The following is a 27,240-nucleotide window of genomic DNA, read 5'->3' on the forward strand; positions in this document are numbered from 1 at the left end:
CAGACTCCCTGCTGAGCAGAGAGCCCAATTCGGGGCTTGATCCCAGGACCCTGGGATCATGATCCGAGCCGAAGGCAAAGGCTTTAACCCACTGAGCCCCTCAAATAAATAAATATTTTTTAAAGAGAAAATCATAAGGAAGATATACTTACAGTACTGCACTGTATTTATAGGAAAAAATCTGAGTGTAGGTGGATGTGCACAAACAAACTCATGTTGTTCAAGGGTCAACTCTATTGAGTCTCTAAAACAGTACGATAAGATAGGTACCATTATTACCCTCGTTTTTGTAGCTTAAGAAACTAAGGCACAGAAAGACTAACTTGTCCCATCTGGCCCAGTTAGTAGCTGGAGGACTGGCCGCAAACCCATAGCAAGCACTCAATAAATGTTACTTCAAAGTGCATTAAAAATGTATATGATCCCCAGTGGAGCAGTCGATTTTGGCAAGGATTATCACCTAAAGCCATTAGGTGACATTTGTTGGGAAGTAAGATACTACCAGTATCGAAGCGTCACCCCCTCGGAGAACTTGTTAACTGCAAAAGCGGAAAAAGTACTTTTACAATGAGAGCTCCCTGGAGTGAGAGCACTACTGCGAGCCACGATCAAACTGAGAGTCACAAATAGAGCGACAACCTGGCATTTTGTGCTTCCTGATGAGATGCGATATGGAGCACCTTATAAAAGACATTCAGTCGAAATCTAATCAATGCATAGGCCAGACGTGGGCATTTATAGGAAATACAGGGGGTAGACGAGCAAATTAAATGACACCATGAGGCAACAACAAATCCAGAACATGGGACATCCTTCAAGATAACTGGCCTAACCCTTTAAAAAATCCAATGACAGGGGCGCCTGGGTGGCTCAGTGGGTTAAGCCTCTGCCTTTGGCTCAGGTCATGATCTCAGAGTCCTGGGATGGAGCCCCACATTGGGCTCTCTGCTCCATGGGGAGCCTGCTTCCCCTCCTTTACTCTCTGCCTGCCTCTCTGCCTACTTGTGATCTCTGTATGTCAAATAAATAAAATCTTTAAAAAATAAAAAAAAAATCCAATGACAATAAAAAGACATAAAGCCCAAATGTAAAAATGTGTTTTTCTTTATAAAAATTAGACCCTACTTTTTTTTCTTTAAAGGTATAGACAGCTTTGGAGGTCAGGTGGTGAAGTTTAGATATGGTCTAAATATTAGATCATGCTAAAGAATTACTGCCTGTCTTCTTAGGTGTAATGATATTGTTATGGTGTTGTAGGAGAATGCCCCCATTCTTAGATGTGTACCCAATCATTTAGGAACAAAGTGTCACTTTGTCTGTAACTTACAAGTAGTTCAGAAAGAAATACACAAAGATGGAACAAATATGGCAGAAACATAAAGGTTCATGAACCTAGCAGGTGAGTATAGAGGTATTCATTGTACTAATATTTCAGCTTTTTTTTGTTTGGACATTTTCTTCACTTTCTTCATGAATGTCTTACATCTTCTTTGGAGAGCATATGAAATTTTTATCTTCATGTACTTAGTAATAGTTTCTTTTATAATGATTGTCTGTGAATACATATCTAAAAAGAAATTTCTAAAAATCACTTACTGAATTTTTACTGGCCCAACCTTACTGAAACCTAATAGCAATGCTGAAGAGTGCTTAGGGCCTAATACAGGGCCTGTTACATAATGAAAGCTCAATAAATGTTTATAAGTGCTTATTTGTTAAATTCATTTTGTTCCTGAGAATTTTAAGATCCCAGGAAAAAAAGAAAGGAAGGAAGGAAGAACGAACGAACACATGAGGCTGTGTTCTTCCTTTCCAGATCAATACACGCGTTAGCAAATCTTGAGATGGACAAGATGGGAGCTGATCAACTTTATCTTTTGATTCAAATAACAGATCACAAAGATTCTTGACACATTTTGAGTTTGTCTTAGGAGAGCATGAAAATAAAGAATCTGGCCCTAGCACTAAACCAGCAGCTACCCGTTACTTATTTAAGAATTCCTGATGGAATCACACTCAATGACACATTTTTGAACAATTGTGGACTTTTTTGGTTCAGGGAAAGAGGCAAGTTCTGCTTAAGTTAAGGCGTGAGTGCCACAAGGCACCAACACCAGTGGGCATTATTCTCTGAGAATCAATAAACTTATGGGAATTGGGGATCACTTTCACTCTTCCATGAAGGCATCTTCCAGATGGCTTCAGGTAGTAAGTGAGATATATTTTGTATAAAAGTAGAAAGAAAATGATAAAGATTCAAAGAAATATTTAATAACGATACAATTTTGCATTTTCATAGTGCCTTTTTCCTAAGGCACTTCATATATCAATATGAGCTCATTTATTCTCACAGTATCCCTGTGAAGTAGAAAATAAACAATTGAAATAAAAGAATAAAAGAGATTTTCATCAGGGTGTAAGATGCGGAAGATACTCGAATATCATGTTAGCAATAGGGATATTACTCAGATCGATATTGAGCAAATCAATAGCATCCCTCCCCTCTGCTTCAGTAAAGTCATTAAAAAAAATAAAACCTATTACAATTTAAGGGAAAAAAGCTTACAGTTTCCTCTATGGAAGACACTCCAAGTCCAGTCTAAAAAGATAGTTTTATTCAATGATACAGGCCTTCTCTCTTTCAGAAAAACAAATCAAAAGGAGTACAAATCATGATTTTTAAAACTTGAAATTTAAATGCCCTTTGATGGTTCTGTATTTACACAGTGCTCTTTATTTAATAGTGGATGCTTTTGTAAAGAGGTTTGCCTTAAAATTATATTACAAACATGAAGTTTTATAAATAATACTGGGTTGTTCAAGCAGTATCTACTTATACTTAATGTTCCTTCTGAAACAAAAAATAAGAAAGAAAAAAGGGAGACCCCACTAAGGAACTTACCAGTCTATGATCAATGCAGCTGTATAGAACAAAAGATACTTCAGCCTGAGATTTCCTACGCTCAGATGACATAACATGAGCACATGCAATCTTTTTCATCAGATTTTTAGATCCTAAACATTTCCCTCTTAATTTATCTGGGGATGAGTATTTTCAGTAATGCACAGGCTAAGTTACGTACACCTTATTAACCAGGCCTCATTCCAGTCATATAAACACAGTATATTTAAGCTAGTGGAGTCCTTGGTGGTATCCTCAACCCTCATATTCAAGAATGTTTGGGGCAAAGAGCACAAAGGAGGAGCTGTCTTCAGACTCAACTCCTGAACTGGACACCATCTTGGGGATATGGCGCTAATTATTAATAAAGAGCCAAAAATAAACAATACTCTCTCAAAATCTATTTCAACAGAAACTTCTCTTTTTGTAAAGAAGTTCAAAGTGGTGTTCTTTGTACAGGTAAATTCTAAGAGAATTTCTAAGAGAGTAGAGATGTAAGCAATCCTGGCCCCCCAGTGCCAATATTCATTCATTGCTGCCCAGACCTTCATCCCCACCCTCAACTGGGGTTCAAGGCTGACGACGGAGAGGTGGGATTTTACCTCTGTAATGGGTCTAAAGTCTCCCCCTGGGATGGCTCAGCAGCCAATTAGTGGAGAATTTTGTGTGCTGTGCTGGGTAAGGAACAAGTTCCTTTGCTGGAAGTCGAATCTCATCCCCACAAGCATTGTTACAGCAAAAGATTTAAAGACCTTCGCAGATGGACCAACATATGAGTAGCAATATTTCAAGAACCCATGGGATTCATTTTAATTAGATTTGACTCATAAAGAACATTCTGCAAATTATAAAACGGTTGAAGATCTCTATAGAGTATATGGCCCGATGTTGTCTAATGACATACCTTTTTGAAGAGAAGAGATCGAGTCTATATCTTGGCTTTGACACTGAGTTAATAGTATCTTCTCTTCCAAAAAGGAAGACAAAGTCAAACATCAAAATTACTGCATTTCAGAGTACAGATCCACGTTGTGCTGTCTTCCAAGGACCACACTAAAACAGAGTACAAGTTTGCAGATCCATTAATAGTGCCTCCTCCTGCCTTACTTCTTACTCCCTCCTCCAAACTGCCCCCAGCCAGCCCTGCAGTCTGTAGGCAAACCACACAGGAACTAGCAGAAACAGGGCTTCAGAGAGTTGGGTGTGAGCCTTACATTATGTGGTTTTGTTTTCTTGCTGCCAGAGTTGAACTAAAACGCAGGAGGTTCTCTGAAGCACTTTTGCTTCTATATGCTTGGTTTCAATTTTAACAATTTCCCTCTGAACGATTCTGTTCACATAGGAAAATTTCAAATCCTGGAGACGATTCATCAATAGGCTGCTGCTCTGAAGGAAAACTCTCATTTTCTCCCAGTACATCCAAGATTCCAGAGAAAAATTTAGGACTTCTTCAGGGAACTTATTTAATACCACCCTGGGATCACGCACAGAGTAAAATCCCAGAGAAGATGCTTTCTTAGTGTACTCAGCCCATATTACTCTTAGTCCATAACAAAAAACAAAAGAAGAAAATCTCTGAACCAGGATGACTTTTAACCCCAGGTTTGCCAGTCAGGCAAGAGTGGGGACTGGTTCCTTAGATCTTGGGGACTTTCCTTTCTTCTGAGTTGGTCGAGCTAAAGGATTTCCGGGATTTAAAGATTTTTCACTGACCTAAGATTTTTGTCATTGCCAACCTCCTTAGTTCTTACCTTCAAATTTGTGAGAGCCCTCCTTCCCTTTAGGGTCCCATGCCAAGTGTAACTTGGAAGGCCTTTTCCTCTCTTTGCTCTTACTAGAAATGGATTGCCAACGATGCATCTTTTGCACGACATAAGCGACACTGCCACCTGCTAAGTGGCTCCAGTAAGAATTTAAGCCCAAAAGAAAGGGAAACACTGTCTCATGAGATAGATGTTCCCAGCATTAATTCCTTGAAGGCTAAGAAGGAAGATATCATAGAAGACTCAGTTTGGAGTTCTAAAATTTAAACTTATTCTATATGGTGAGATGATATCTTTTTTTTTTTTTTTTTTTTTTCTATTTTTTTTAGATCTTTTCACCCCTTTAATACCTAAATTTTGTTCAAAATTTCCTTTTGGGGGGGGGGTGGATTTCTCCTTGGTAATAACGGCTCAACACTTTCATTGAAATAGAAAAGAATAATGTGGTTTGAAATCATCAGGGTACTTTGGTCACGGTAGGGGCTCAATATTTATTGAATGAGTTAAAGGAAAGAATTTGCTATTCTTAACTCCTTAATACAGAATTTTCTTTCTGTTAATGAAATTTTGTTCAATTTTCTTAAACCTGAGTTGTGTCTGAACTAGTTCCTCACTATTTCCACATGCTATAAAGATAGAATTTTAAAGGCAACAGCATGTCCCTGACTTTACAACAATAAACATCTTAATGTGGGCCTCAGTGTTCTTCAGTCTTCATGATCTAAGGGCATTCCTGGACCCAATATCATGATACCCAGCAGCTTCATAGCTAGTTGTCAGACACTGAAATCCTCTAGCCATGGAGCAAATCCCAAGTCAGTGGTATTGAAGTGGTTGATCAGCGAGGTCCTAAATGCCCACAGCTGGAGAGTGTGAAGAAAGGAGAAAACATAAACAGTGTTCTAGAGCAAGAATCGTGGAGTTCTCAGCTTGCACCCTAATGAGGAAGCTACTTTTCCACAGGGTACTACCCCCCTAGGGAGCAGAATAGAACCCCTCCCCTTTCAAGTGTGGGGCAGAAATGCAATACAGGAAAATCTCAAAGAGAAGTTATTTCGGCAGCAAGTAATGATCTACAGACGTGTTACAGAGCATACGGAGAGGGCAGCGAGGCCACCCTAGTGGTTTATTTCACGGATGCTTTGTCATTGAACAAGTGCAGAGGCAGAACCTAAGAATAGACTCTAATATGAGAATGCCATTAGTTCAGTCCTCACAGTCACGGGACACTCAGAAAATATCAGCAAAATTGCGAGGATTCAAGAATCTGTGAAAAGTGGACTTACTCATACTAGAGATTTTTCTTTTCTTTTTTTATTTATTCTTGAGAATTTTCTTCTAAAACCATACTCATTTGCAATTTTTCAGCAATTCTATTTGAGGGGTCATTGCTAATATCAGAACCTCTTGTACATAATTATGTTTAATTTACCTTTATGGTAAAATGTGTACTTTTCATTCAATAGTACAGATTCAGACATTCTTGTTTCATTCATTCATTCAGTAAATACTGTTTGAATACCTAGTCTGTTAGGCCTGTCCTAAGGGGCTGGGAATAGAGCAGTGAACAAAATATAGTCCTTGCCCTCCTGGATCTTATCTTCTGGAAGAGAGGGAAATAATTACGTATGTCAGATAGTTGTGCTACTACAGAGAATCATAAAATGAGGAAAGAGTTAGAGAAAGTGTAGCCCAGGTGGAGGGTGGAAATTTTATTGGGAAATCAAAGGACATTTGAGCTAAGTCCAGAACAAAGTGAAGCAGCCAGCTTGATGGCTCTCTGGGGAAAGAGTAGGGAGGTATAGGGACCAGCAAGTACAAAGCCTTATGGTGGAAGTAAGCTTGATGCAATGAGTAAGGGGGGGGCAGTCATGATGGGGGTCAGAGAGGGAGCAGAGCCTGGAACACATAGGGCCTTGTTGGCCATGGCAAGGTCTTCGATTTCATTCTGAGTTAAGATGAGAGTCAATGGAAGATTTTGAACATGGTCTAATTTGGGTTTAGGTTTTAGAATAGCTCTCATTACTGTATTGAGATTAAATTGTAAGGGAGCAAGGGTAGAGGCAGGGAGACGTTAGAAGGCTACTGCAGTAGTCCTGCCAAGAGAAGGCACACCTTCGGACAGGTGGTAGAAAGTGGAGGTGGTGGGAAATGACTACATTCTGAATATGGGGCGACCAGAGAGTCTAGAAGCATAAATATTATTATTTTTTCATGAATTAGAATGTGGGATCAGGGGCGCCTGGGTGGCTCAGTGGGTTAAGCCGCTGCCTTCGGCTCAGGTCATGATCTCAGGGTCCTGGGATCGAGTCCCGCATCGGGCTCTCTGCTCGGCAGGGAGCCTGCTTCCCTCTCTGTCTCTCTCTCTCTGCCTGCCTCTCCATCTACTTGTGATTTCTCTCTGTCAAATAAATAAATAAAATCTTTAAAAAAAAAAAAAAAAGAATGTGGGATCAATAAACCATTTATCACCTACCAACTGCATTGATGGCCACTCCACGTTAAAGGTGAGCTGATTATATGATGTGAAGTCTGAGAGCCAAAGAGTGGCACCAACGATGACTACAAAGCTCATGGCCTGAGAAATCAGAAGCAAGGATGTGTCCTTACTGAGACAGAGGAACAAGCTTGAAAGATCAGAAGCTTGGTTTGCGGCGTATTAAGTTTGAGATTTCTATGAGCCATACCACTGGGGATGTCAAGATAGAGATGAGTCTGGAGGTCAGGAGAGTTTAGGGCTAGAGATAAACTTGAGAGCTGTTGAGATAAAAGGTTATTTAAAGTAATGAAACTGGATGAAACCACCCAGGGAATGAATACTGATAGAGAACAGACCCCTTCAAAGTAGAGAGGTCAGAGAAATGGAAGAAACCAGCCAAGGAGATGAGAAGGAGCAATGGTTTCCTGGAAACCAAGTGAAGAAAACTCTGTTCACTTTAATCAAACTCTGAGTTCAAGGGAAAAAAAACCCAACACACCAAGTTATTAGTATAAAACCATGCCTGTATTTAGAGAGTGCAACTAAATTTTGGTGCCCCCAAATGGAAGAAAGCAGAGAAGAAAGACCTTTCACATGTTACTTTAACGAAGTTAATTCCACTAGGTAGGTAACACTTTACAGTTTTGCTGAGCCTAGTCAACATCCTTTCAGAAACACCCAAAGATTCATTCTAAAAGGAGGAAATGAATGGGTTTAAAAAGGAAAAAAATGGATCTCCAATGTTTTAAAAATGTAACAGGTTATGATTTGTGACTGAGAATGTCAATGGAGGGGAGCCTGGATGGCTCAGTTGGTGGAACGTGCAGCTCTTGATCTTGGAGTTGTGAGTTTGAGCCCCACATTGGACGTGGAGAGTACTTAAAAATAAAATACTTAAAAAAAAAAACAAACATTGGTGGAGTTCAAGATTAAGAACCAAAAATAGTCCTTAGGGTAGAGGAAAGGGCACGGAACTGGACACTGCAAATTTGGGTCAAGTTCTAGCTAAATCCCTTGCTAGTTGAATGTTTCTGAGCAATTCATGTAACCTATTTGTTCCTTCAAACTCAGCCCAAGTTCACCTCTTCCAGGAAGACTTCTCTAATTATGTAGATTTAGGCAAATCCTCTTTTTACTACCAAAGCATTATTATAATTGCTAATTTATTTTTGTCTTTTTAATTAGACTATTACTTCTTTGTATTCCCATAGCTCAGCATAGTGCCTGGCACTTAGCAGGTGCTCAATAATGTAGAATGAATGCATGTTCCCTCAAATCAGCTTCCTCATTTGTAAAATGGAATAATTATACCTGCTTTTCAGAGTTCCTTTGAAATTTACATAAGCTATGACTCAAAAAAATCTTTATAAATTATAACTCACTATATAAACAAAATACTTGTTGTTTGTCCTTCACTATTTTATAGAATAACACCTTAGCGTGGCATTCAAGGTCCTGAACAATCTGTTTCCAGGCCACCCTTTTTAGTTTCCCTCTAGCTACCATGCCCACTACACTATATGATAGTCAGTTAGGTAGTATTTCAAACACACCAACTTCTTTCATATCTTCCATTTTATATCATAATTACCTAACTACACGTCAGTATCGATCATTAATAATTATTATGATTGAAGTCGTAGGAGCTAAAAACAAATGTTACTTTCATCTATGAAGAGTTTTTCTATTGTCTAAGTCTTTTCCCTCCACCCTGGTGGAATAGTGACATAGTCCACACAGCCAGCCACGTGCTTTTAAAACATGGGTTTGATTATATTTATAATGCCTACCAGATAAAGTCACCTAGCAGCATGGACAAGGTGTTTCATGATCTGAATTTCCTCTGCCACTTCCTCTCTCTCTGCTGTTCCACTAATACCTTTTGAGACAGCCATAGTAACTACAGTACTTGTAGTTTTACCAAGATAATAGGCTCTCTCAGCTTTCAAGCCTTTACACATGATGTGTCCTTTGCCTCTAATGGCCTCCTCCACTTTGTCTATGCAGTGAACTCCCTGTCATTCTTTAAGACACAGATGTAAAGTCTTCTCTGAAACCTGCCCTTAAATACTCCTTGGCAGAATTAGATGCTCTCTCCTCTCTTATTACAAGATACATATCTTGTCACAGTCTTCCGTGACGGTGCCTGTCACCTCCACTAGCCTGTAAACTCGTGCTTTATCTCTGGGTCCTTACAGCTCGGTGGGATGCTTGGCACAGAGCGGGTGCTCACTGAAGATCAGTTAAATATTTCAACAACGACCCATCAGGGGTACGCGAGGCCCTCCCTGGAGACACTCCATCACTGCCCATCACACACACACTACTCTTTTCGGCCCTAGCAAACGACCATTACCTTCTTTGTCGTTTGAGGTGGAGATCAGCGGCGGGCACCGTCTCGTCAGAATACATTAGTAACACAAACTGTAAAATTTTTCTTTGAAAGGAGCTTGAGGGCAGCATCACAGCCCCAGCGACTGTTAAACGAAGACACGTGCCTTCATTGCCCTTGATATCCGCCCCTCCCCACAAAAGAACCTCGGTCATTTTAACTCCTCGCACCCCCCTCGCTAGATGCCCTGGGAGTCGGACACCTGACCCCAGAGAGGCCGGAAGTGAGGGCCCGGAAGTGAGGAAGCGGAAGTGGGGAGGGCGTGGGCGCTTGGGCCCGGCTGCAAAAGGCGATCAGCCTAGGAACGAGGGGCTTGAATTTGAGCGGGAAAAGTTCGCGACGCTGTGGCAGGACTTTCCCCTCAGGTAGTAGATTCCTGTTTGGGGGCTTCAGACGGGCGTGGAAGGGTGGGGTCTCCGCCTCTTGTCTCAAGCGGTGGCGTCGCTGACTCCATGCGGGTGAGAGGGGGCCGAGGTCACTATGGCCTGCGTGAGAGAAGGTCCCCATTGTGTGACGCCATCGTGTCACATTCCCTCTTTCTAGAAGCTTCTCTGTGGCCCAGGCTTCTGCTCCAAGTAAACTCTGTGCTTTCCGAGGGGAGTCCATAGTCGGGCTCATCTGTGTGGCTCTAGACCTGGCATGGGGCCTGCCTTGTACACGGTGGTCGTTCTGAAGAAATGGAGACCAAGGAAAGACGCTGTCTGCAGGAAGTTGATTCTCTGAGTCTTCACCCTTCATGTTCAAAATTCTTTCTCAAGCATCTCATTTCTTCCTCTCAGCTGTTCTTTCTATGGGGTGATTATTCTTTGTGGTGCAGGCGAGGGAGTTGAGGCTCAGTGAAGTCGTTGAGCCTGAATTAGGAAAGGGAAGAGCAGGACCTCAAGTCCATGCCTTTGGAATCCTAATTAAAGTAATGAGATGAGGTAGGTGAATGCCTAGGTGTGAGCACATTATGAGCATTCGAAAGAGAATAGCCCTTTATTCCAGAGGATGGGGATTGTGTCTTGTGTACCTGTTTTTCCATTTTGTAGAATGGAGTCTGCCACATGGTGAACTCTAGAGAACTAATAGTGGAATGAATTAATGAACACACAGGAGGGCTCCAAAAAGTTGATTTCTCTGCCTCTTGCAGTAATCTTCCCATCCAAACAGTAACACCTCCTAATGCCATGGTATTCTCTATAATCATTCTCCCACAACAATCTTGGCCAGAGCTTATTTTCTCCTGAGTAAACCTAAGTCTACAGGCAGAAACTGTACAAAGAGGAAAGCTGCTCTCTACCCCTAAATGCATCTTTCCAGATGCCTCACACTCAGCCTCTTAGATGCTGCTATTATTGTCCTAGGTCTTTGGGTCAAGTCAGTTCAGCTCCTCAGTTCCTTATTTCAATTCTGATATCCAAAGAATTTTGAAGACCAGTTTTCCCTCCAACTCATTTGGCAGCAAGACCTGAATTGAAATGAGGCATTTTGTCTTTATTTGTTCCAGATATCTACAAGCTTTTGCTGTGGTCACGTTAATGTGTTTGCTTGTTCAGAGCGGCCCCACACCTTATTGTGGGTATCACATAACATGGTACAGACACGGTGTGACCTTTCAAAAGTCTGAAAAAAAACCTTGAGTTTGAATTCCACAATGCCATTTGATAACTTAAATGATTTCCTGTTAAAGTTAAAGTAAAGCTAGGGGGAAGAAACGGCCTTTGCCAAAACATGGAAATAAGTCTGAAAAGGAAACCAAGAGACTTTTTCTACCTCATCATGTGTTTATTTTGGAATTATTTAAGGGAGAAATAAATTATTTAAGGGAGAATTATTTAAGCTCCTTAATCAAACACTGGTTTTTGAGTGTCGGAATCATGTTTTAAATTGCTTATATCCTACACAAAGGCATACAAACGGCAGATACTCAAGAAATATTTGCTGATTGAACTGAAAATATTTAAACTCTAGAATTTTACTTGACAACTACAAGGCTGGAATATAATTTTAAAATGTCATGGTTTTGATCCAAAGCTGTTGAATCAATGCAAGTTTATCCCAAGCAGAATCTGTCAGTCATTTGGGCGTTCACTCAGCACCTGTTTCTTGAGTACCTACCATGTTCTAGGTACCTATTAAGCAATAGGATTATACTACTTTGTAAATAAGATGGTCATGGTCCCTGCTGTCATGGAGTTTTTGGTCTTGTGGTGAAGAAAGCAAATAACAAATACACAGGTACAGATCATGGTACGTGCCATGAAGAAAATAAATCAGGTGCAGAAAGAACATATTGGGAAGATCTGAGTAGCTAATGTGCTTACTGAAGGCCTCTCAGAGTAGGTGACCCAGATTGGCAACATGGAATATCTTAACTTGCCTCCGTTTCTAAATATTCTATGGATTTGGGTAGCCAGACAACCAAGATTCAGGTGTGAAAATTACCCTCTTGGGCACCACTTTTGTCTTAGATGTCCCATCACTGTAATTACAATCTCAAGTTTCTAGTGGTATGAATAAACTGAACATTTGCATATAGTCAGGTGTCTAAAACACAGAAGACTAACGTATAATTTACCACTAACACCAACTGAACTCCTTGTTAATCTGAAAAGATAACAATAGTGGAATGTGTCTTACATATTCTATGGTCATGTCACAAAGCACTATGCATTAGTAAATGGTATTAATTCACTCAGCCAGACTTTTTGCTTTGTGGGTGTTTTTTTTTTTTTTTTTAAATGGTTGGGAATTTAAACTAAAATGGGAATTTTAAATGGTTGGGAATTTAATTTTTTTTTAATGGTTGGGTATTTAATTTCAGTATGATACTACACACATCCATTTTAAACTACTCTATTGGATTGAAGCCTATTATTGGATAATTTCCTGGGGCAGAAGTTTCATTTAAGAAAACATTTTTAAAATGCAAGATAGAGAATATAGGAAAACCTAAAAATTAGAATTTTTGTCTCTCCAAAATATAGTATCGCCAAAAAAGAAAAAGACAATAGTGTTTTAATGACTCTTGCTCAATTCCAGCAGGTAAAGATTCTAACAGATTTTTTTTTAATAGACTTGTGAGGAAACAGATCAATATTTGTTTCTCTAAGCCAATGTCACAGTGCGTCTCTGCATCGCGTGATCTTGCTGAAAGGGAAAAAAGGACAGTAGAGAAAGAAAACACTCACGACTGAAAATCTTAATGGCTTATTGAAACACATTACAAGTCTGGTTTTCACTGCAGGAATGAGTCAGATAAAAATGCCTGTGTTTGAAATGCAAACAAAAGAGAAAATCAAAATTGTGAAAACACACAACTTCCCTTTTTTTTCCTAGGGTTGACGATAGTCTCTTTCTGAGAAATGTTAATTAAACTGACACATTTTCCATCTTACTTATTTGAGGATGTGTTATACTTTTACCAAAAAAAAAAAAAAAAGGTTAATTACCCTTTCTCTTATTTTTTGGAAAAAAAAAAAGATAGCTCATATAGTTTCCTTCTGAAAATTTATGTCTTCTTAAATACATACACAGTAATTAATCAGACCCGAGCTAGGAGCTGTGAAGGTCAAGGCAGAGAAACAAAACTGAAAACAAGACAAATTTGTTATGATTTTAATGTCTTTCTTTTCTGTGCATGCGGTTTCTCTAGTAAAATCTGATTATAGATCATCAAGGTTTCATTGGGTCTGGATGCTTGGCAGGGCTTGAAATCAATTTAGTATACTATCTTGGTGACCATCGGGGTGAATCACCAGGGAGATTGCAAACTAACTAACCCACCTTAATGCGAAACAGCGAAAAAGAAGGTAGGGAATGGTTTCATGTGAACTGTGAATTGATCACTCATAAGCTTCATTTAAGGTTTGGCGGCTGCAGACCTCCTTAGGTTTTAATGTATTTTGTATCAACCTAAATGGGCCTCTCTTTGTGTGTACTTGTTTTGGAATGTGACAGATACATGCTGATCACTCCAGTTTTTAGGGAAATTTTTATCCGATTTGAATCATACTACTGACATCATTTACTCCTAAACGCACAGTTCCTTTTCTAAGGCCCAGTAAAGTAAGTAATTTATCCTTTTCCTTGAACCTTATTAACCTTACCAGTACTGAAATACTCATCGAGGGTACCATGAATTAGATGTGGGGTTTCCTGTGGTGCAAGTACTTGTGTTAATAGTTGACAACCCTCTCTACTTTCAGGTTAACAAGAAAGCAGAACGTATTTAGATCCGATTCTAGTGACATGTAGTTCTAAGAAGAATACAGCCATAGGGTCACATGATGATCCCAACTCAGTTGTTCCCATCCTAATTATCTTTAGGACATACAATTTTTTAAAAAAGGATTTTATTTATTTATTTGACATACAGAGATCAAAAGTAGGCAGAGAGACAGGCAGAGGGAGAGGAGGAAGCAGGCTCCCTGCAGAGTAGAGAGCCTGATGCGGGGCTCTATCCCAGGACCCTGAGACCATGACCTGAGCAGAAGGCAGAGGCTTTAACCCACTGAGCCACCCAGGTGCCCCAAGACATACCATTTTTATACATAACGACAAATCTTAAGCAGGGAATGTCAGACTACAAGTCCCATTTTCTTTTCCTAACTTGCCCACTGTCCTATTATGTTTTAAAATTGTCTTATTCCTGGCCAAAGAGGCCGAATGCTATCTTCTGCAGAAATTTTTAGGACTAGAAAGACCCTGTATATTTCTTTAAGTAATATAGACCAATCCCTTATGAGAGATTTTCCCATATTGATGCTAGGAAAATTTAGATGGTGCCTCAATTCTGGCTGATGTGAGGGGCTGATTTCTAAGTAAACCTAGATTTTTCAGACTGACTTGGTCTTTTATAGACATTTCAAAAAGCATTTAATGTACATATTTTTTTGTGCTTTGCTTTGCAGGAAATTGATGTCTCATCAAAATGGAGATTAATCATTTGTATTTGGGAGCAGCAGAACTGGGGACCAATTACCTCTCAAGAGTTTTATAAACCAATTGTCATAACTCCTATTCCATTGCTCTCATCCCCAGCTCACCTTCAAACTTGTCTTACCTATGGCATTCAGGAGGCAAGTGAAGAACTTCGTGAAAAATTACTCAGATGCTGAAATAAAAGTCAGAGAAGCAACTTCTAATGACCCTTGGGGTCCTTCTAGTTCTCTAATGTTAGATATCAGTGACCTGACTTTCAATACAATTTCTCTGTCAGAGATCATGAATATGCTATGGCAGAGACTCAATGATCACGGGAAGAACTGGCGCCATGTATATAAATCCCTTACGCTGATGGATTATCTCATCAAGAACGGATCAAAGAAAGTTATTCAGCATTGCAGAGAGGGGTTCTGTAACCTTCAAACACTAAAAGATTTTCAACACATTGATGAAGCTGGAAAAGACCAAGGTAAAAGAAATGCATGCAGCGCGCCAAGAAAGAGTAGAGGTTTGGCAGGGGATCATTTTAAACCAGGAGCTGGGGCAAAGTTCTGAAAATTTTAGCCACCTTTCTTCTGGGACAGTTATAGCTTCCCTTTGTGTTGACCCTTGAGGGTCTTGGAGAACAGTTGTTTGTTTGTTTTTTCTTCCCCCAAAAGATGTGTAAAACTAACACACCTAGCTCCCTGATAAAATGATACCTAATAGAAAATGAACAAAGTGAATAATACAGGAGGCATGGCAGCTTGGTATAATAATGTCACTATAATTCATAATTATAATTAGACTGGAATTCAGTCATAAATGTAAGGACGCGTTTCCAAAGACAACAGAATCTTCAAAGACGATCTAGATGAAAGTACTTATATGAATTCAAAAATTTAGGTCATAATTTTGCCAGGGGTGGAGGAGGGGGTGAAGGGGGGGGAGGGCCTGTGGAGTCCTGAACTGAGATGGTTTGATAGCGTCTGGGATTACGATGCTGAAAGAATCAGCACTTCCTCCTCGTCTGATGTAAAATTAAAATTTGTGCTTAAAGTGAATCGTCTTAGGAATCATGAGAAGAGGATAAAATTCAGTGTAGTCTTTGTGTTAAGTATACATTTTTAGAATAGACTTTTTGAAGAGCAGTTTTGGGTTTACGCAGGAAGAGGAGAGTTCCCACATACCCTTCCCTATCCCTTCCCTGTTGTTTCTCCTATTAACGTCTTGCATTACTGGGTGCATTTGTTACAGTTGACAAATCAGTGTTAATACATTAACTGAAGTCCTCTGTTTACCTTAAGGTTCACCCTTTGTGTTTTCCAGTTCTGTGGGTTTTGAAAAATGCTTGTCATGTATGTCCCATTCCAGTATCAAGCAGAATGGTGTCGCTGCTCTGAGAATGTCCTGTGCCCCACCTCTTGGTTCTTTCTCCTCTGCCTGGAACCCTTGGCAACCATGCATCATTTTGTTGTACTTACCGTTTTGCTTTTTCCAGAATATCGTCTAGTTGGAATCATACAGTATGTAGCTTTTTCTGACTCGTTTCTTTCCTTGACAGTATGCATTTAAGAGTCTCCTATATCCTTTTTATAGCCCCAGATTTCCTTTCTTTTTTTTTCTTCCTGTTTTAAAAATCAGCCTTTATAGTGATACAATTCAACATGCCATACAGTTTGCCCATTTAGAGTATAGATCCTGTGGCTTTAGGTGTATTATTAATTTTTCAAAATTGCGATAAGATGTAAATAACAAAATTTTTCATTTTAAATGTGCAGTGCAGTGACATTGATTCTATTCACAATGTTGCATAACCATCACCACCATCTACTTCCAAAACTTCTTATCACGGTAGACAAACTCTATAACCATTAAGCAGAGACTCTCCTGCTAACCTCTCATCTTTCTTTTTCTGTACTTTTGCTTATTCTGGGTACACTCACATAAGTGGAATCATATAGTATTTGCCCTATTCTGTCTGGCTTATTTCACACACCATAATGTCCTCTAGTTCATCTGTACTGTGGGATGTATCAAAACGTCATTCCTTTTATAGCTGCATAACATTCCATTGTATAAACATACCGCGTTTTGTTTATCTGTTCATCAGTTGGTGGGTTCTTGGGTTGTGTTCGCCTTTGGGCTATTATGAATATTGCTGCAATTAATGAAATCATCCAAGTGTCAGTTTGAGTCTCTGCTTTCAACTCATTTGGGTGTATACTTAAGAGTGGAATTGCTGGATTAAATGACAGTTCTATGTTTAGTTTTTTGAGGAACCAATAACCTGTTTTCCTTAGAGGCTGCACCATTTTACATTCTTTTTTTTTTTTTTTTAAAGATTTTATTTATTTATTTGACAGACAGAGATCACAAGTAGGCGCAGAGGCAGGCAGAGAGAGAGAGAGGAGGAAGCAGGCTCCCTGCTGAGCAGAGAGCCTGATGCGGGGCTCGATCCCAGGACCCTGGGATCATGACCTAAGCTGAAGGCAGACACTTAACTGGCTGAAGGCGCCCCCCATTTTACATTCTTAAGAATGATGTAAAAAGGTTCCTGTTTTTCCACATCCTTGTCAACACTTATTATTGTCCATCTTTTTTGACTATAGCCATTCTACTGAATGTGAAAAGTAGTATCTCATTGTGGTTTCAATACACATTTCCCTAAAGACTAATGATGTTGAACATCTTTATATGCCCTTATTGGCCATTTATAGATCTTCTTTGGAGAACTGTCTGTAGGAATCCTTTGCCCATTTTTAACTTTTTTTTTTTTTTAATTGTTGAGTTTTAAGAGTTCTTTATATATTCTGGATACAAGACCCCTACCAGAGGGTGGTTTGTAAATATCTTCTCCCATTCTATAGGTTGTCTTTTTATTTTCTTATTAAATTTTGATGAAGTTTAATTTATCAGTTTTTCCTTTGGTGCTTATGCTTTCAGTGTCATATGTAAGAAATCATTGCCTAATCTAAGGTCATGAAGATTCATACCTGTGTTTTTTTTCTAAGAGTTTTATAGTTTTGGCTTTTCCATTTACATCTTGGATCCATTTTGAGTTAATTTTTGTGTATAGTGTGAGGTAGAGGTCCAGCCTCATGTGGGTATCCAGTTGTCCCACTACCACTTTCTGAAAAGACTACTTTTTTTCTCATTGAATTATATTGGCAGCCTTATGAAAATCATCTGACCATAGATGTAAGGGTTCATTTCTGTGCTATGATCTCTGCGTCCTTCCTTAGGCCATGCTACACCATTTTTTAAAAAAGATTATTTATTTATTTATTTGACACAGAGAGAGAGAGAGAGATCACTAGTAGGCGGGGGTTGGGGTGGGTAGCAGGCTCCCTGCTGAGCCGACAGCCCGATGTGGGGCTCAATCCCAGGACCCTGAGATCATGACCTGAGCCGAAGGCAGAGGCTTAACCCACTAAGCAACCCAGGTGCCCCATGCCACACAATTTTGATTACTGTAGCTTTGTAGTAAACTTTGAAATAAACTTGAGTCCTCCAGCTTTATTCTTTTTCAATATTGTTGTAGGTCCTGTTGTAGGTTCTGGGCCCCATGCATTTCCAATTCAACTTTAGCATTAGCTTGTCAATTTCTGTAAAAAAAGCAACTCGAAATTTGATTGAGATTGCATTGAATCTATAGATCAATTTTGAGAATATTGCCATCTTAACATCAGTTCCTCCCATCCAAGAACACAAGATGTTCTTTTTTTTGTTTGGGGCCTCCTTGCATTTTTTTCATGCATGCTTTGTAGTTTTCAGTACATAAGTCTTAATGTTTCTTTTGGTAAATTTATTTGTAAGTATTTCATTCTCTCTCTTTTTTTAAGATTTTATTTATTTATTTGACAGAGATCACAAGTAGGCAGAGAGGCAGGCAGAGGAGGGTAGGGGGAAGCAGGCTCATCACTGAGCAGAGAGCCCAATGCAGGGCCCGATCCCAGGACCCTGAGATCATGACCTGAGCTGAAGTCAGAGGCTTAACCCACTGAGCCACTCAGGTACCCCTGGAATTGTTTTCTTAATTCCATTTTCAGATTATTCATTGCTAATGTATAGAAGTACAACTGACCAAGTTATTTTTGTGTATTGGTCTTGTGTCCTGCTATTTTCTGAACTCGTTTATTAGTATAATAGTTATTACTTTTTAAAGATTCTTTAGGATTTCCTACATGCAAGATCATGTCATCTGCAAATAGAAATAGTTTTACATTTCCTTTCCAATCTGGGTGCCTTTTATTTCTTTTCTTTTTGCTTAATTTCCCTGGCTAAAACCTCCTGGACAATGTTGAGTAGAAGTGGTGAGAGCAGATATCCTTGTCTTGTTCCTGATCTTAAAGGAAGCTTTTGGTCTTTTACCATTAAGTAGGATGTTGGGTGTAGGTTTTCACAGATGCTTTTTATCATAAGGTTGTAGGAGTTCTATGCCTAGTTTGTTGAGTGTTTTTATGGGGAAAGGCTGTTGACTTTTGTTCAGTGCTTTTTTTGGCATCTGTTGAGGTGATTATGTGTTTTCTCCCTTTACTCTATTAATCTGGTGTATTACATTGATTGATTTCCATGTAGGCACGAGGCTTGCATCCCTAGCATAAATCCCACTTGGTTATGATGTGCATCCTCTTTATTTTTGAACTGTTTACTTAAGGTCAGGTTTGAGGTTTAAAGATTTTTATTAATTTTTTAAGAGAGAGAATGCGTGAGAGAGAGCACAACCAGGGGGAGGGGCAGAGGGAGAGGCAGAGAATCTCTAGTGGACTCCACATTGAGTGTGGAGGCCAACACAGGGCTATGATCTCATGACCCTGAGACCATGACCTGAGCTGAAATCAAGAGTCAGGTGCTTAACCAACTGAGCCACCCAGATTTGAGGTTTAATGATGAAATTAGAGAAAATCTTCTTGGGTTTTGATCATGCTGTATTTCTTAATCTAGAAATTGTAAAGATATCGATTTCCATGGGGATTAAACTTATTATTAAAACTTAAAATAAAATACTAATTAATATTTTGTCTCCCCAAGAATTAGGTTTTAAAAAGGCATAATAGGGGCCCCTGGGTGGCTCAGTGGGTTAAAGCCTCTGCCTTCGGCTCCGGTCATGATCTCAGGGTCCTGGGATTGAGCCCCGCATCGGGCTCTCTGCTCAGCGGGGAGCCTGCTTCCTTCTCTCTCTCTGCCTACCTCTCTGCCTGCTTGTGATCTTTCTCTGTCAAATAAATAAATAAAATTAAAAAAAATAAATAAAAAGGCATAATATTTTGGATGATAGTGAATGGGATATAATCTTTTTGTTTTTTTGCTTTTTTAACTTTACAGAGTATTTTATCACTATACTAAGCACTTTTTTTTTTTAAGATTTTATTTCTTTATTTGACAGAGATCACAAGTAGGCAGAGAGGCAGGAAGAGAGAGAGGAAGGGAAGCAGGCTCCCTACTGAGCAGAGAGCCTGACGCGGGACTTGATCCCAGGACCCTGAGATCATGACCTGAGCTGAAGGCAGCGGCTTAACACACTGAGCCACCCAGGCGCCCCTATACTAAGCACTTTAATGATTTTTTTAAGTGGAAAGAATGGATCAGCCCCTGCTCTAAAGAGTTTATTAATTATTTTGAGAGATAAAATAGATAAGCATGAAATTATAAACAAACATTTATGCATTTATACCATTTCTATGTATGGTATATTTAGATGTACACTATATTTATGGTATGGTATATTTAGATATGTTTAAATTCACTATCATAAAAGCCTTTCAGATTTCCTAACAGTTGAGCTTAGTGTCAAAGAAGTAAGCACAGGTATACTACCTTAGATTTTATAAATACTCCTGTTGATTTGGTAGCACCAAGATGACAAGAATATTACTTATTTTTATCTTTTATGCATTTATCTTTTTGGGTTTGTTTTCTAATGAGTGTAACATATTAGAATAGTAGCTCTTGGCATAATTTAATTTATACATAAACAAATGTATATATATATATAGAGAGAGAGAGAGAGAGAGAGAGAGTAGATGCATGCACAAAAATTTATTACTGGTTGGGTATGCCGTCAAAATAATTTGGGAACCACTCGCTCTCAGGATAAAGTCAGTCCCCTTAGCATGTTCCCAACTGACTTTTCTACTCTTATTTTCTTAGTCTTCAATCTAACATATTGCATCTAGCATTACTGGTAGATTATTTGCTTCCACCTCTCTGCGCTGATGCTTAAGATGTTTCTTCTTCCTTGTAATAGTCGTTTCTTGCTGTATGTTTGTTGAGTTCCTACTTAGTCATCAAATTCTAGCTCAGAGGTCTTTTCCTCTATATCTCCAATGATCTCCTCTTTTCCTCACTGGGTAGAATTAATTGCTGCAGTTCTTCATTAATAATATCAGTGTGTGTGTTTTTACAGTATATCCATTTGATATATATGTGTATGTGTGTATGTATGCCTGTGTGTATACATATACATCTATATGTACAAATACATCCTTGACTAGATTCTGAGGGTATATGTCATATGACAATCATCTTTTTACAATCAGGCCTTGGTACATATTAGACATCAGTGAATTTTTATTGAGCAGAAGTCATAAAAAAGAGCGGGAGATTTGAGGTAAGAAATGCGATCATTGAAAAACTGCTCAGTCAGAATGATTTTGTTGGATCAGAAAAGAAAAAAAGAGAGTGAAGTTTATGCTGAGAAATTAATGGAAGAGAAATTGCAGTGATCCAAGTAGTCTGTAGCTGGATCCTACCTGAGATACAGGTTATCAAGAAGGGGCAAAGAAAAAAGATAAAAGCAGAACAAATTATAGAAAAAAGACCTTTTGTTTGTTTCCTTGATTGGTTTTTACCCTTTGCCTGGAGTACTCATCCCTACTTACCTGCACTGCTTTTCCCACACACTTTAGATCTCTGCTGAGAAAGTCATCTTATTAGTGAGGCCTTTTATATCTGCCCTATTTATGAAAAAATCAGTCCTACCCCACTCTTTGCACTGATATGCCCTAGCCACTTTCTGTTTTATTTTTCTTAGTAGCTTTTCTTATCTGACATTGGACATATTTTATTTTAGTATTTATTTGTTTTCTGTCTCTTCTTACCAGAATGTAAGTTTCACGAGGGCAGGGTTATTTTATGTCTGCTTTGTCCGTGTTCTATCTCCCAACATTACAAAGGTGCCTATCACACCATCCCTGCCCAGTGATTAATAGAAGTATTACAGTATTCTCCCCTTATCTGTGGTTTCAGTTTCCACAGTTTCAGTTACCTGTGGTCAGCCATGGTCCGGAAGCAGATGATCTACCTTCTGACCTATCGTTCAGAAAGTTGGTAGTGGCCTAGTGTTATGACACCCTGCCTACGCTGTTCATTTCATCTCAGCACGTAGACATTATCTCACATTACCACATGCAGAAAGATGAGGGGACAACAATAAAATATTTTGAGAGAGAGACCCCATTCATATAATTACTTTTATTACGGTATATTGTTATAATTGTTCTATTTTATTATTGCTGTTAATCTGTTACTGTGCTTAATTCATAAATTAAACTTCATCATAGGTATTCATGTGTACAAAAAAAACCTCATATAGGGTTTAATACCCTCCACAGTTTCAGACTTCCAGTAGAGGTGTTGCTAAGGGGAGGCAACCGTACTATAGGCGGGAAAAGTTGAGAAAACAGTTCGGAAAACTTGGGGAAGAGGAGAATCTTGTTTTCAAATAGTTTGTTAGTTAACGTTTCGAATAATGTTCTCAGTATGGTTTTCCTCAACCTCCAGACAGCTTTTCAGATGAAGTAAGCTTAAAGCAGCCAGCCTAAATATCAAACTAAAAAAAATTTATGAAAAATACATGATTTTCACTGTTTCCAGGTCTTGGGGACACTCTGTATTATATTATAGTTTTAGGGTTTTTTAGGTTGACAGTTGAGCACATTGCTTTAAATTTAGAGGTACTTTAACTGAAACCGTGCATGGATCTTAAATGTACAGTTTGATGAATGTTGGTATGTATAACCAACTTCGAGATTGTTCAAGATAAAGACCATTTCCATCATTCCGGAAAGTTCCTTTATCCCCCTTTCTAGTCAATTCTCCCTCCTTCCCAGAGGCAACTGCCATTCTAATTTCTTCTACTACATAAATTAGTTGGGTATGTTCTTGAAATTCATTCAGATGGAAACATATGTGTTCTTTTGCCTCTGGCTCCTTTATCTCCACTAATGATTTTGAGACTTGGGCATGTTGTTGCATCTTCAGCAGTATGGTTCCTGTTTATTGGTGAGTCCTGATCCATTATATGACGTCTGTTTGCCCATCTTCTGTTGATGGGCATTTGGTGTGTGTATAGTTCTTGGCTATTATAAATAAAGCTATTATGAGCCTTATGTAAGTCTTTTTGTTGCCATATATATTCAATTCTGTTGGGCATATGCTTAGGAGTAGTATTTCTGGGTCATAGTGCAGGTGTATATTCAGCTAAAGTCTTTTAAAGTGGTTTTTACCATTTCGCACTCCCACCAGCAGTGTTTGAGAGTTTGTTACTCCACATCCTTGCCAGTAGTTAAATACTGTTATTCTTTTTTTTTTTTTTTTAATTTAACCAATCTGATGGGTATATAGGGTTGTTTCAATCTCCATTCCCCTGAAGAGTTGTTGAGCACCTTTTTGTATAATTCGTGGACATATGAATGTCTTTTGCCTATTCAAGTGTTTTGCCTATTTTCAATTTTTATTTTTTGCTTATTTTTTATTTAATTTGTAGGGTTTCTTCATACATTTTGGATATGAGTCCTTTATCCGATATATGGATTACAAGTATTTTCTCCAAGTTTGTGGCTTGTCTTTTCACTTTCACTTTCTAAATGTCTTTTGGTGAAGCGCAGTGTGTTTTTTTCCTTTTATGGCTGATGCCTTTTGTGTCTTGTCCAAGAAACTTGCCTACCCTGAGGCCATGAAGGAATTCTCTTGTTTTCTTCCAGACATCTTACGGTTTTAGCTTGGTCTCTGATTGATCTAGAATTAACTTTTGTGTATATTGTGAGGTAGAAGTAAAGTTCATTCTTTTCCATGAGGTATCTAGTTGAATTATTAGACTTTATTAACAGCATTTTCATGTATGGTATCTCATTTGAGCCTTTCAGCATCTTAGAGGAATGAAAGTTATGTGTTATCTCTCTTACAGAGATGAGGAGCTAACACTCAGATTATTTAGGTAAGATTGCACAGCTAATTAATAACTGAACATGATTAAAGCTCATATATCCTAATACTGTTTAGTCCTATTCTATTATTACGCTACACAGCTTCTTCTAATTGAGTTTTTAAAAATATCTGAACAAAGTTTCACTAAACTAATAGAGTGAATTTAATTAAAATTGTCTGAAAAATACCCAGTTGAATGTTTCATACCATCAAATTATTTATTTATACAAATTATGGCATTCTTTTTATAAAACCAATTCAGGTTCTCAGAAATGTGTGCATTATAGATTTATGTACTTCTTTATTCTCAATTAGGTAAAGTCATGAGATTGTAGTTAATTTTGTTTAAATGGGCCATTTTATATGTACACACACTCATATTTGAATTAAAAGTAGATTTCTTTTAAAAGGTATATTTTAGGGACGCCTGGGTGGCTCAGTGGGTTAAAAGCCTCTGCCTTCGGCTCAGGTCATGATCTCAGGGTCCTGGGATCCAGCCCCACATGGGTCTCCCTGTTCAGTGGGGAGTTAGCTTCTCCCTCTCCCCCTACTGCTCCTTCTCTCTCTCTTGCTCATGCTCTCTCTCAAATAAAATACATAAAATCTATTTTAAAAAAGTAATGTTAAGCAGTTTTACTAGAAGTAACATAGTGTGCACTGGTGACATTGGTGCCATTTTATTTTTTCACTGTCATTATCAGTCATCTGATGTGAGGAATTAGATGCTTCACACTTATCTCCATGGCTGATTTTGTACAGGCTGCCTCTCTGCCTCCAGAATTGGCCCTTCCCAATCACCTACCCATTTGCTCAGTGAAATAATGTCTTAGAGTAGGAAGTAAGCCTGGTGAGCCAGAGTTAATTCAAACTAAAATGTAAACAGCAAAGACTCTAGACAATGTGATTCATTTATAAATTTATAGATTTTACATTTGTATATTTACATATATTTTGAGGAGGAGGAGGTTGTTTTTCGAGCTCAGGTTCTCACAGAAGGGCAGAAGACACCAGGTTTAGAGAAAGGGTTTAGAGAAAGAGAGAATGCGGGCAAGTAGGAGGCAGAAAGGAATGACTGGAATTTCCCTTTCAAGGCGACTGTACTAAATTACAAAGAGCCCGGATATCTGGAAAGTGAGTTCAAGAAAAAAAATATTTAAAAGTATAAAAGAGTTTTTTAGATGTTGGCTGGCTGCTTTAAGACTAAAACCAAACTAACTGAAATCTGAGGATATTTCTTGTTTTACAGAAGGGACAGAACAGGGGCTGGAGGGTGAGATAGGCCGTTCCCAGGCATGTGGGATAGTGGCTAAGCACTGTGGACAGACTCTAGCTTCCCAATGCATCAGACTTGATTTTCTCTCTCTAGCTGTCAGACAGCAGTCGTCAGAATTCTCTAACCATCAGACCTACTTGGATGGATAAGGGTGGTTGGATTCATTACTGCAAGGTAGATGTGCTCGTCTTCCGAGAGGTGGGTTAACGCAAGGCTGCTGAACAACCGTGGTCTCTTGTAACAAACATTCTTAGAGTTTTGATAAACAGATGAATTTCCTTTAAGCAAACATATAGGCTTTGGGTCATCATAGCCTGTTCTGTTACTGTTACAAGTTACTTAAGAGTTATGTTACTGTGAGGTCAAACAAAACCTTTCTACCTGAAACAGTTGAATATTTTGGATCACCTTTTGCTCCTTTGAACAAATATAGTCATTGGTCATCACGACAGCAAGAGACAAACCACGAAATTTATTTAAACTTAAATACGGTGGTCCAGCCAGTCCTCCCACGTTCCACTTAATATGTTGTACACACGTGGATAACAGAGGACAGTAAACAAACAAGGGAGAATAACCAGTTTAGCACTTCGGGGCTGTGCCCACACATTCTTTTCTCAAGGTTCTTATCAAACAAAAAAACTTACATATGTATGCTAAATTCAGTCAAAGAAATTGGAGTCTATATTATGGTCTTTCTATAGAGCCAGTCTCGACCTTCTAGCTTATTATTGACTTTATGACTTTGGGAAAGATTTTGTCCCCCTAAACTTACTTTTCTCATCTGTAAAATGGACTTCGTGAGGACTGGAGATAATGTCTGAAAGTCAGGAACCTAGTGAGTCATCAGTCAATATTGGCTAATACTGTTAGTCCTTGGCGTATTTTTATTTTTATTACTTTTATTTCCTGCAGTGTATGTTCATGCCCAAATAACGCAACCATTCACTAGGAAGGGCTTTGCCAGCTGCCCTGTTTCCACAGTTCCTGCCCATCCAGTGCACCTGTCCACACACCTGTCGAAGCACGCAGCTGTCTGACCCAAGTACTTGTCAGTCCCTTCACTGCACTGCCGGGTTTGGAGGGTTGAGGTGACTTTATTGGTATCCCTGTTTCTTCACCCAGTTTGGTGGAATGCCAAATAAATGTTTGCTGGCTGAACAGCTGACTAGTGGTCCAAAGAAAGGATTGGTACCTTTTTTTGGGGGGGGGCGGGGTTGATAGTTTTAAGAGCTCATTATCCTAAATGTTCTGTTTTTCTACATATAGGTTTATTTTTATTTACCCTACTTGGTCTTTGGAGATCATTTTTTTTTTTAATTTTATTTGTTTATTTGACAGAGAGTGAGATCACAAGTAGGCAGAGAGGCAGGAAGAGAGAGAGGAGGAAGCAGGCTCCCTGCTGAGCAGAGAGCCTGATGTGGGGCTCGATCCCAGGACCCTGAGACCATGACCCGAGCCGAAGGCAGAGGCTTAACCCACCCAGGTGCCCCTGGAGATCATTTTTGATGTGAGGATTGATGTCTTTTCTGTAAAATTCCCAGCCCCCTTTTGCTCTGAATGTTGCCTTTTTGTGATTACCATAAGTTTCTTCTTTTGAAACTTCTTCTAAGTGAATACTGGGCCTTGCAATCTGTGTTTATGACTTTTAATTAATCTTTTTAATCTTGTTGCCTCTCTGGATTGTATTTTGGAAGAATTCCTTAATACCATTCTTCAATTACCAACTCGTCTTCAGTTTCTCTTCAACTGTTAAATTCTGGAGTTTTCCTCAGATGTTGAGGGTTTTTTTCTTTTTAATCCCACTGACAACAGTTTTCATGTCTAGGATTTTTAACTGGCTCTTTTCATATCCATCTGTTTTTACTTCCTTTCTGCCTCGTTTTGTTTTGGTTCATAATCTCATATTTCTGGTTGTGGATATGATTCCTGTATTAATCTCTCTTAATCGCATTTACTTAAAAATCTTTGTTTGGGGGCACCTGGGTGGCTCAGGTGGTTAAGTATCTGACTCTTGATTTCAGCTCAGGTCATGGGTATCAGGGTCCTGAGATCAAGCCCCACATAGGGGTTGCCCTGGGGGTGGCACCTGCTTGGGAATTTGTCCCCCTCCTCCTTCCGCCCCTCCCCCCGCCCCCGCTTCACACATACGTGCCCTTTCTCTTTCTCTCTCTCTCAGATAAACTAACTAAATTAATTATACATGAAAATAAAAATCTTCATTTACGATTCTAAAGTCTTCTAACGAATCTAGAATATTGCTTATAGAATCCTGTGAAGCGCTGATTTCATTTGCAGTGAAGTTGTGGGTGT

General features: G+C 39.0%; 2 protein-coding genes across 2 annotated transcripts in view; one reads left to right on the forward strand and one right to left on the reverse strand.

The window, feature by feature from the left end:
* GRAP2 (GRB2 related adaptor protein 2) overlaps positions 1-4,043 on the reverse strand; it is a 62,456-nt gene extending 58,413 nt beyond the window's left edge. The window contains exon 1 of the mRNA XM_059401961.1: positions 3,807-4,043. The gene's annotated coding sequence lies outside the window, so the exon portion shown is untranslated. The remainder of the gene's footprint in view (positions 1-3,806) is intronic.
* A 10,542-nt stretch (positions 4,044-14,585) lies between these two features.
* Positions 14,586-27,240, forward strand: part of ENTHD1 (ENTH domain containing 1) — a 94,362-nt gene continuing 81,707 nt past the window's right edge. Inside the window, exon 1 of the mRNA XM_059404584.1 lies at positions 14,586-14,934. Coding sequence (XP_059260567.1) covers positions 14,586-14,934 — 349 coding nt within the window. The remainder of the gene's footprint in view (positions 14,935-27,240) is intronic.

This window comes from Mustela nigripes, chromosome 6, assembly GCF_022355385.1.
Source record: "Mustela nigripes isolate SB6536 chromosome 6, MUSNIG.SB6536, whole genome shotgun sequence".
NCBI classification, from domain to species: Eukaryota; Metazoa; Chordata; class Mammalia; order Carnivora; family Mustelidae; genus Mustela; species Mustela nigripes.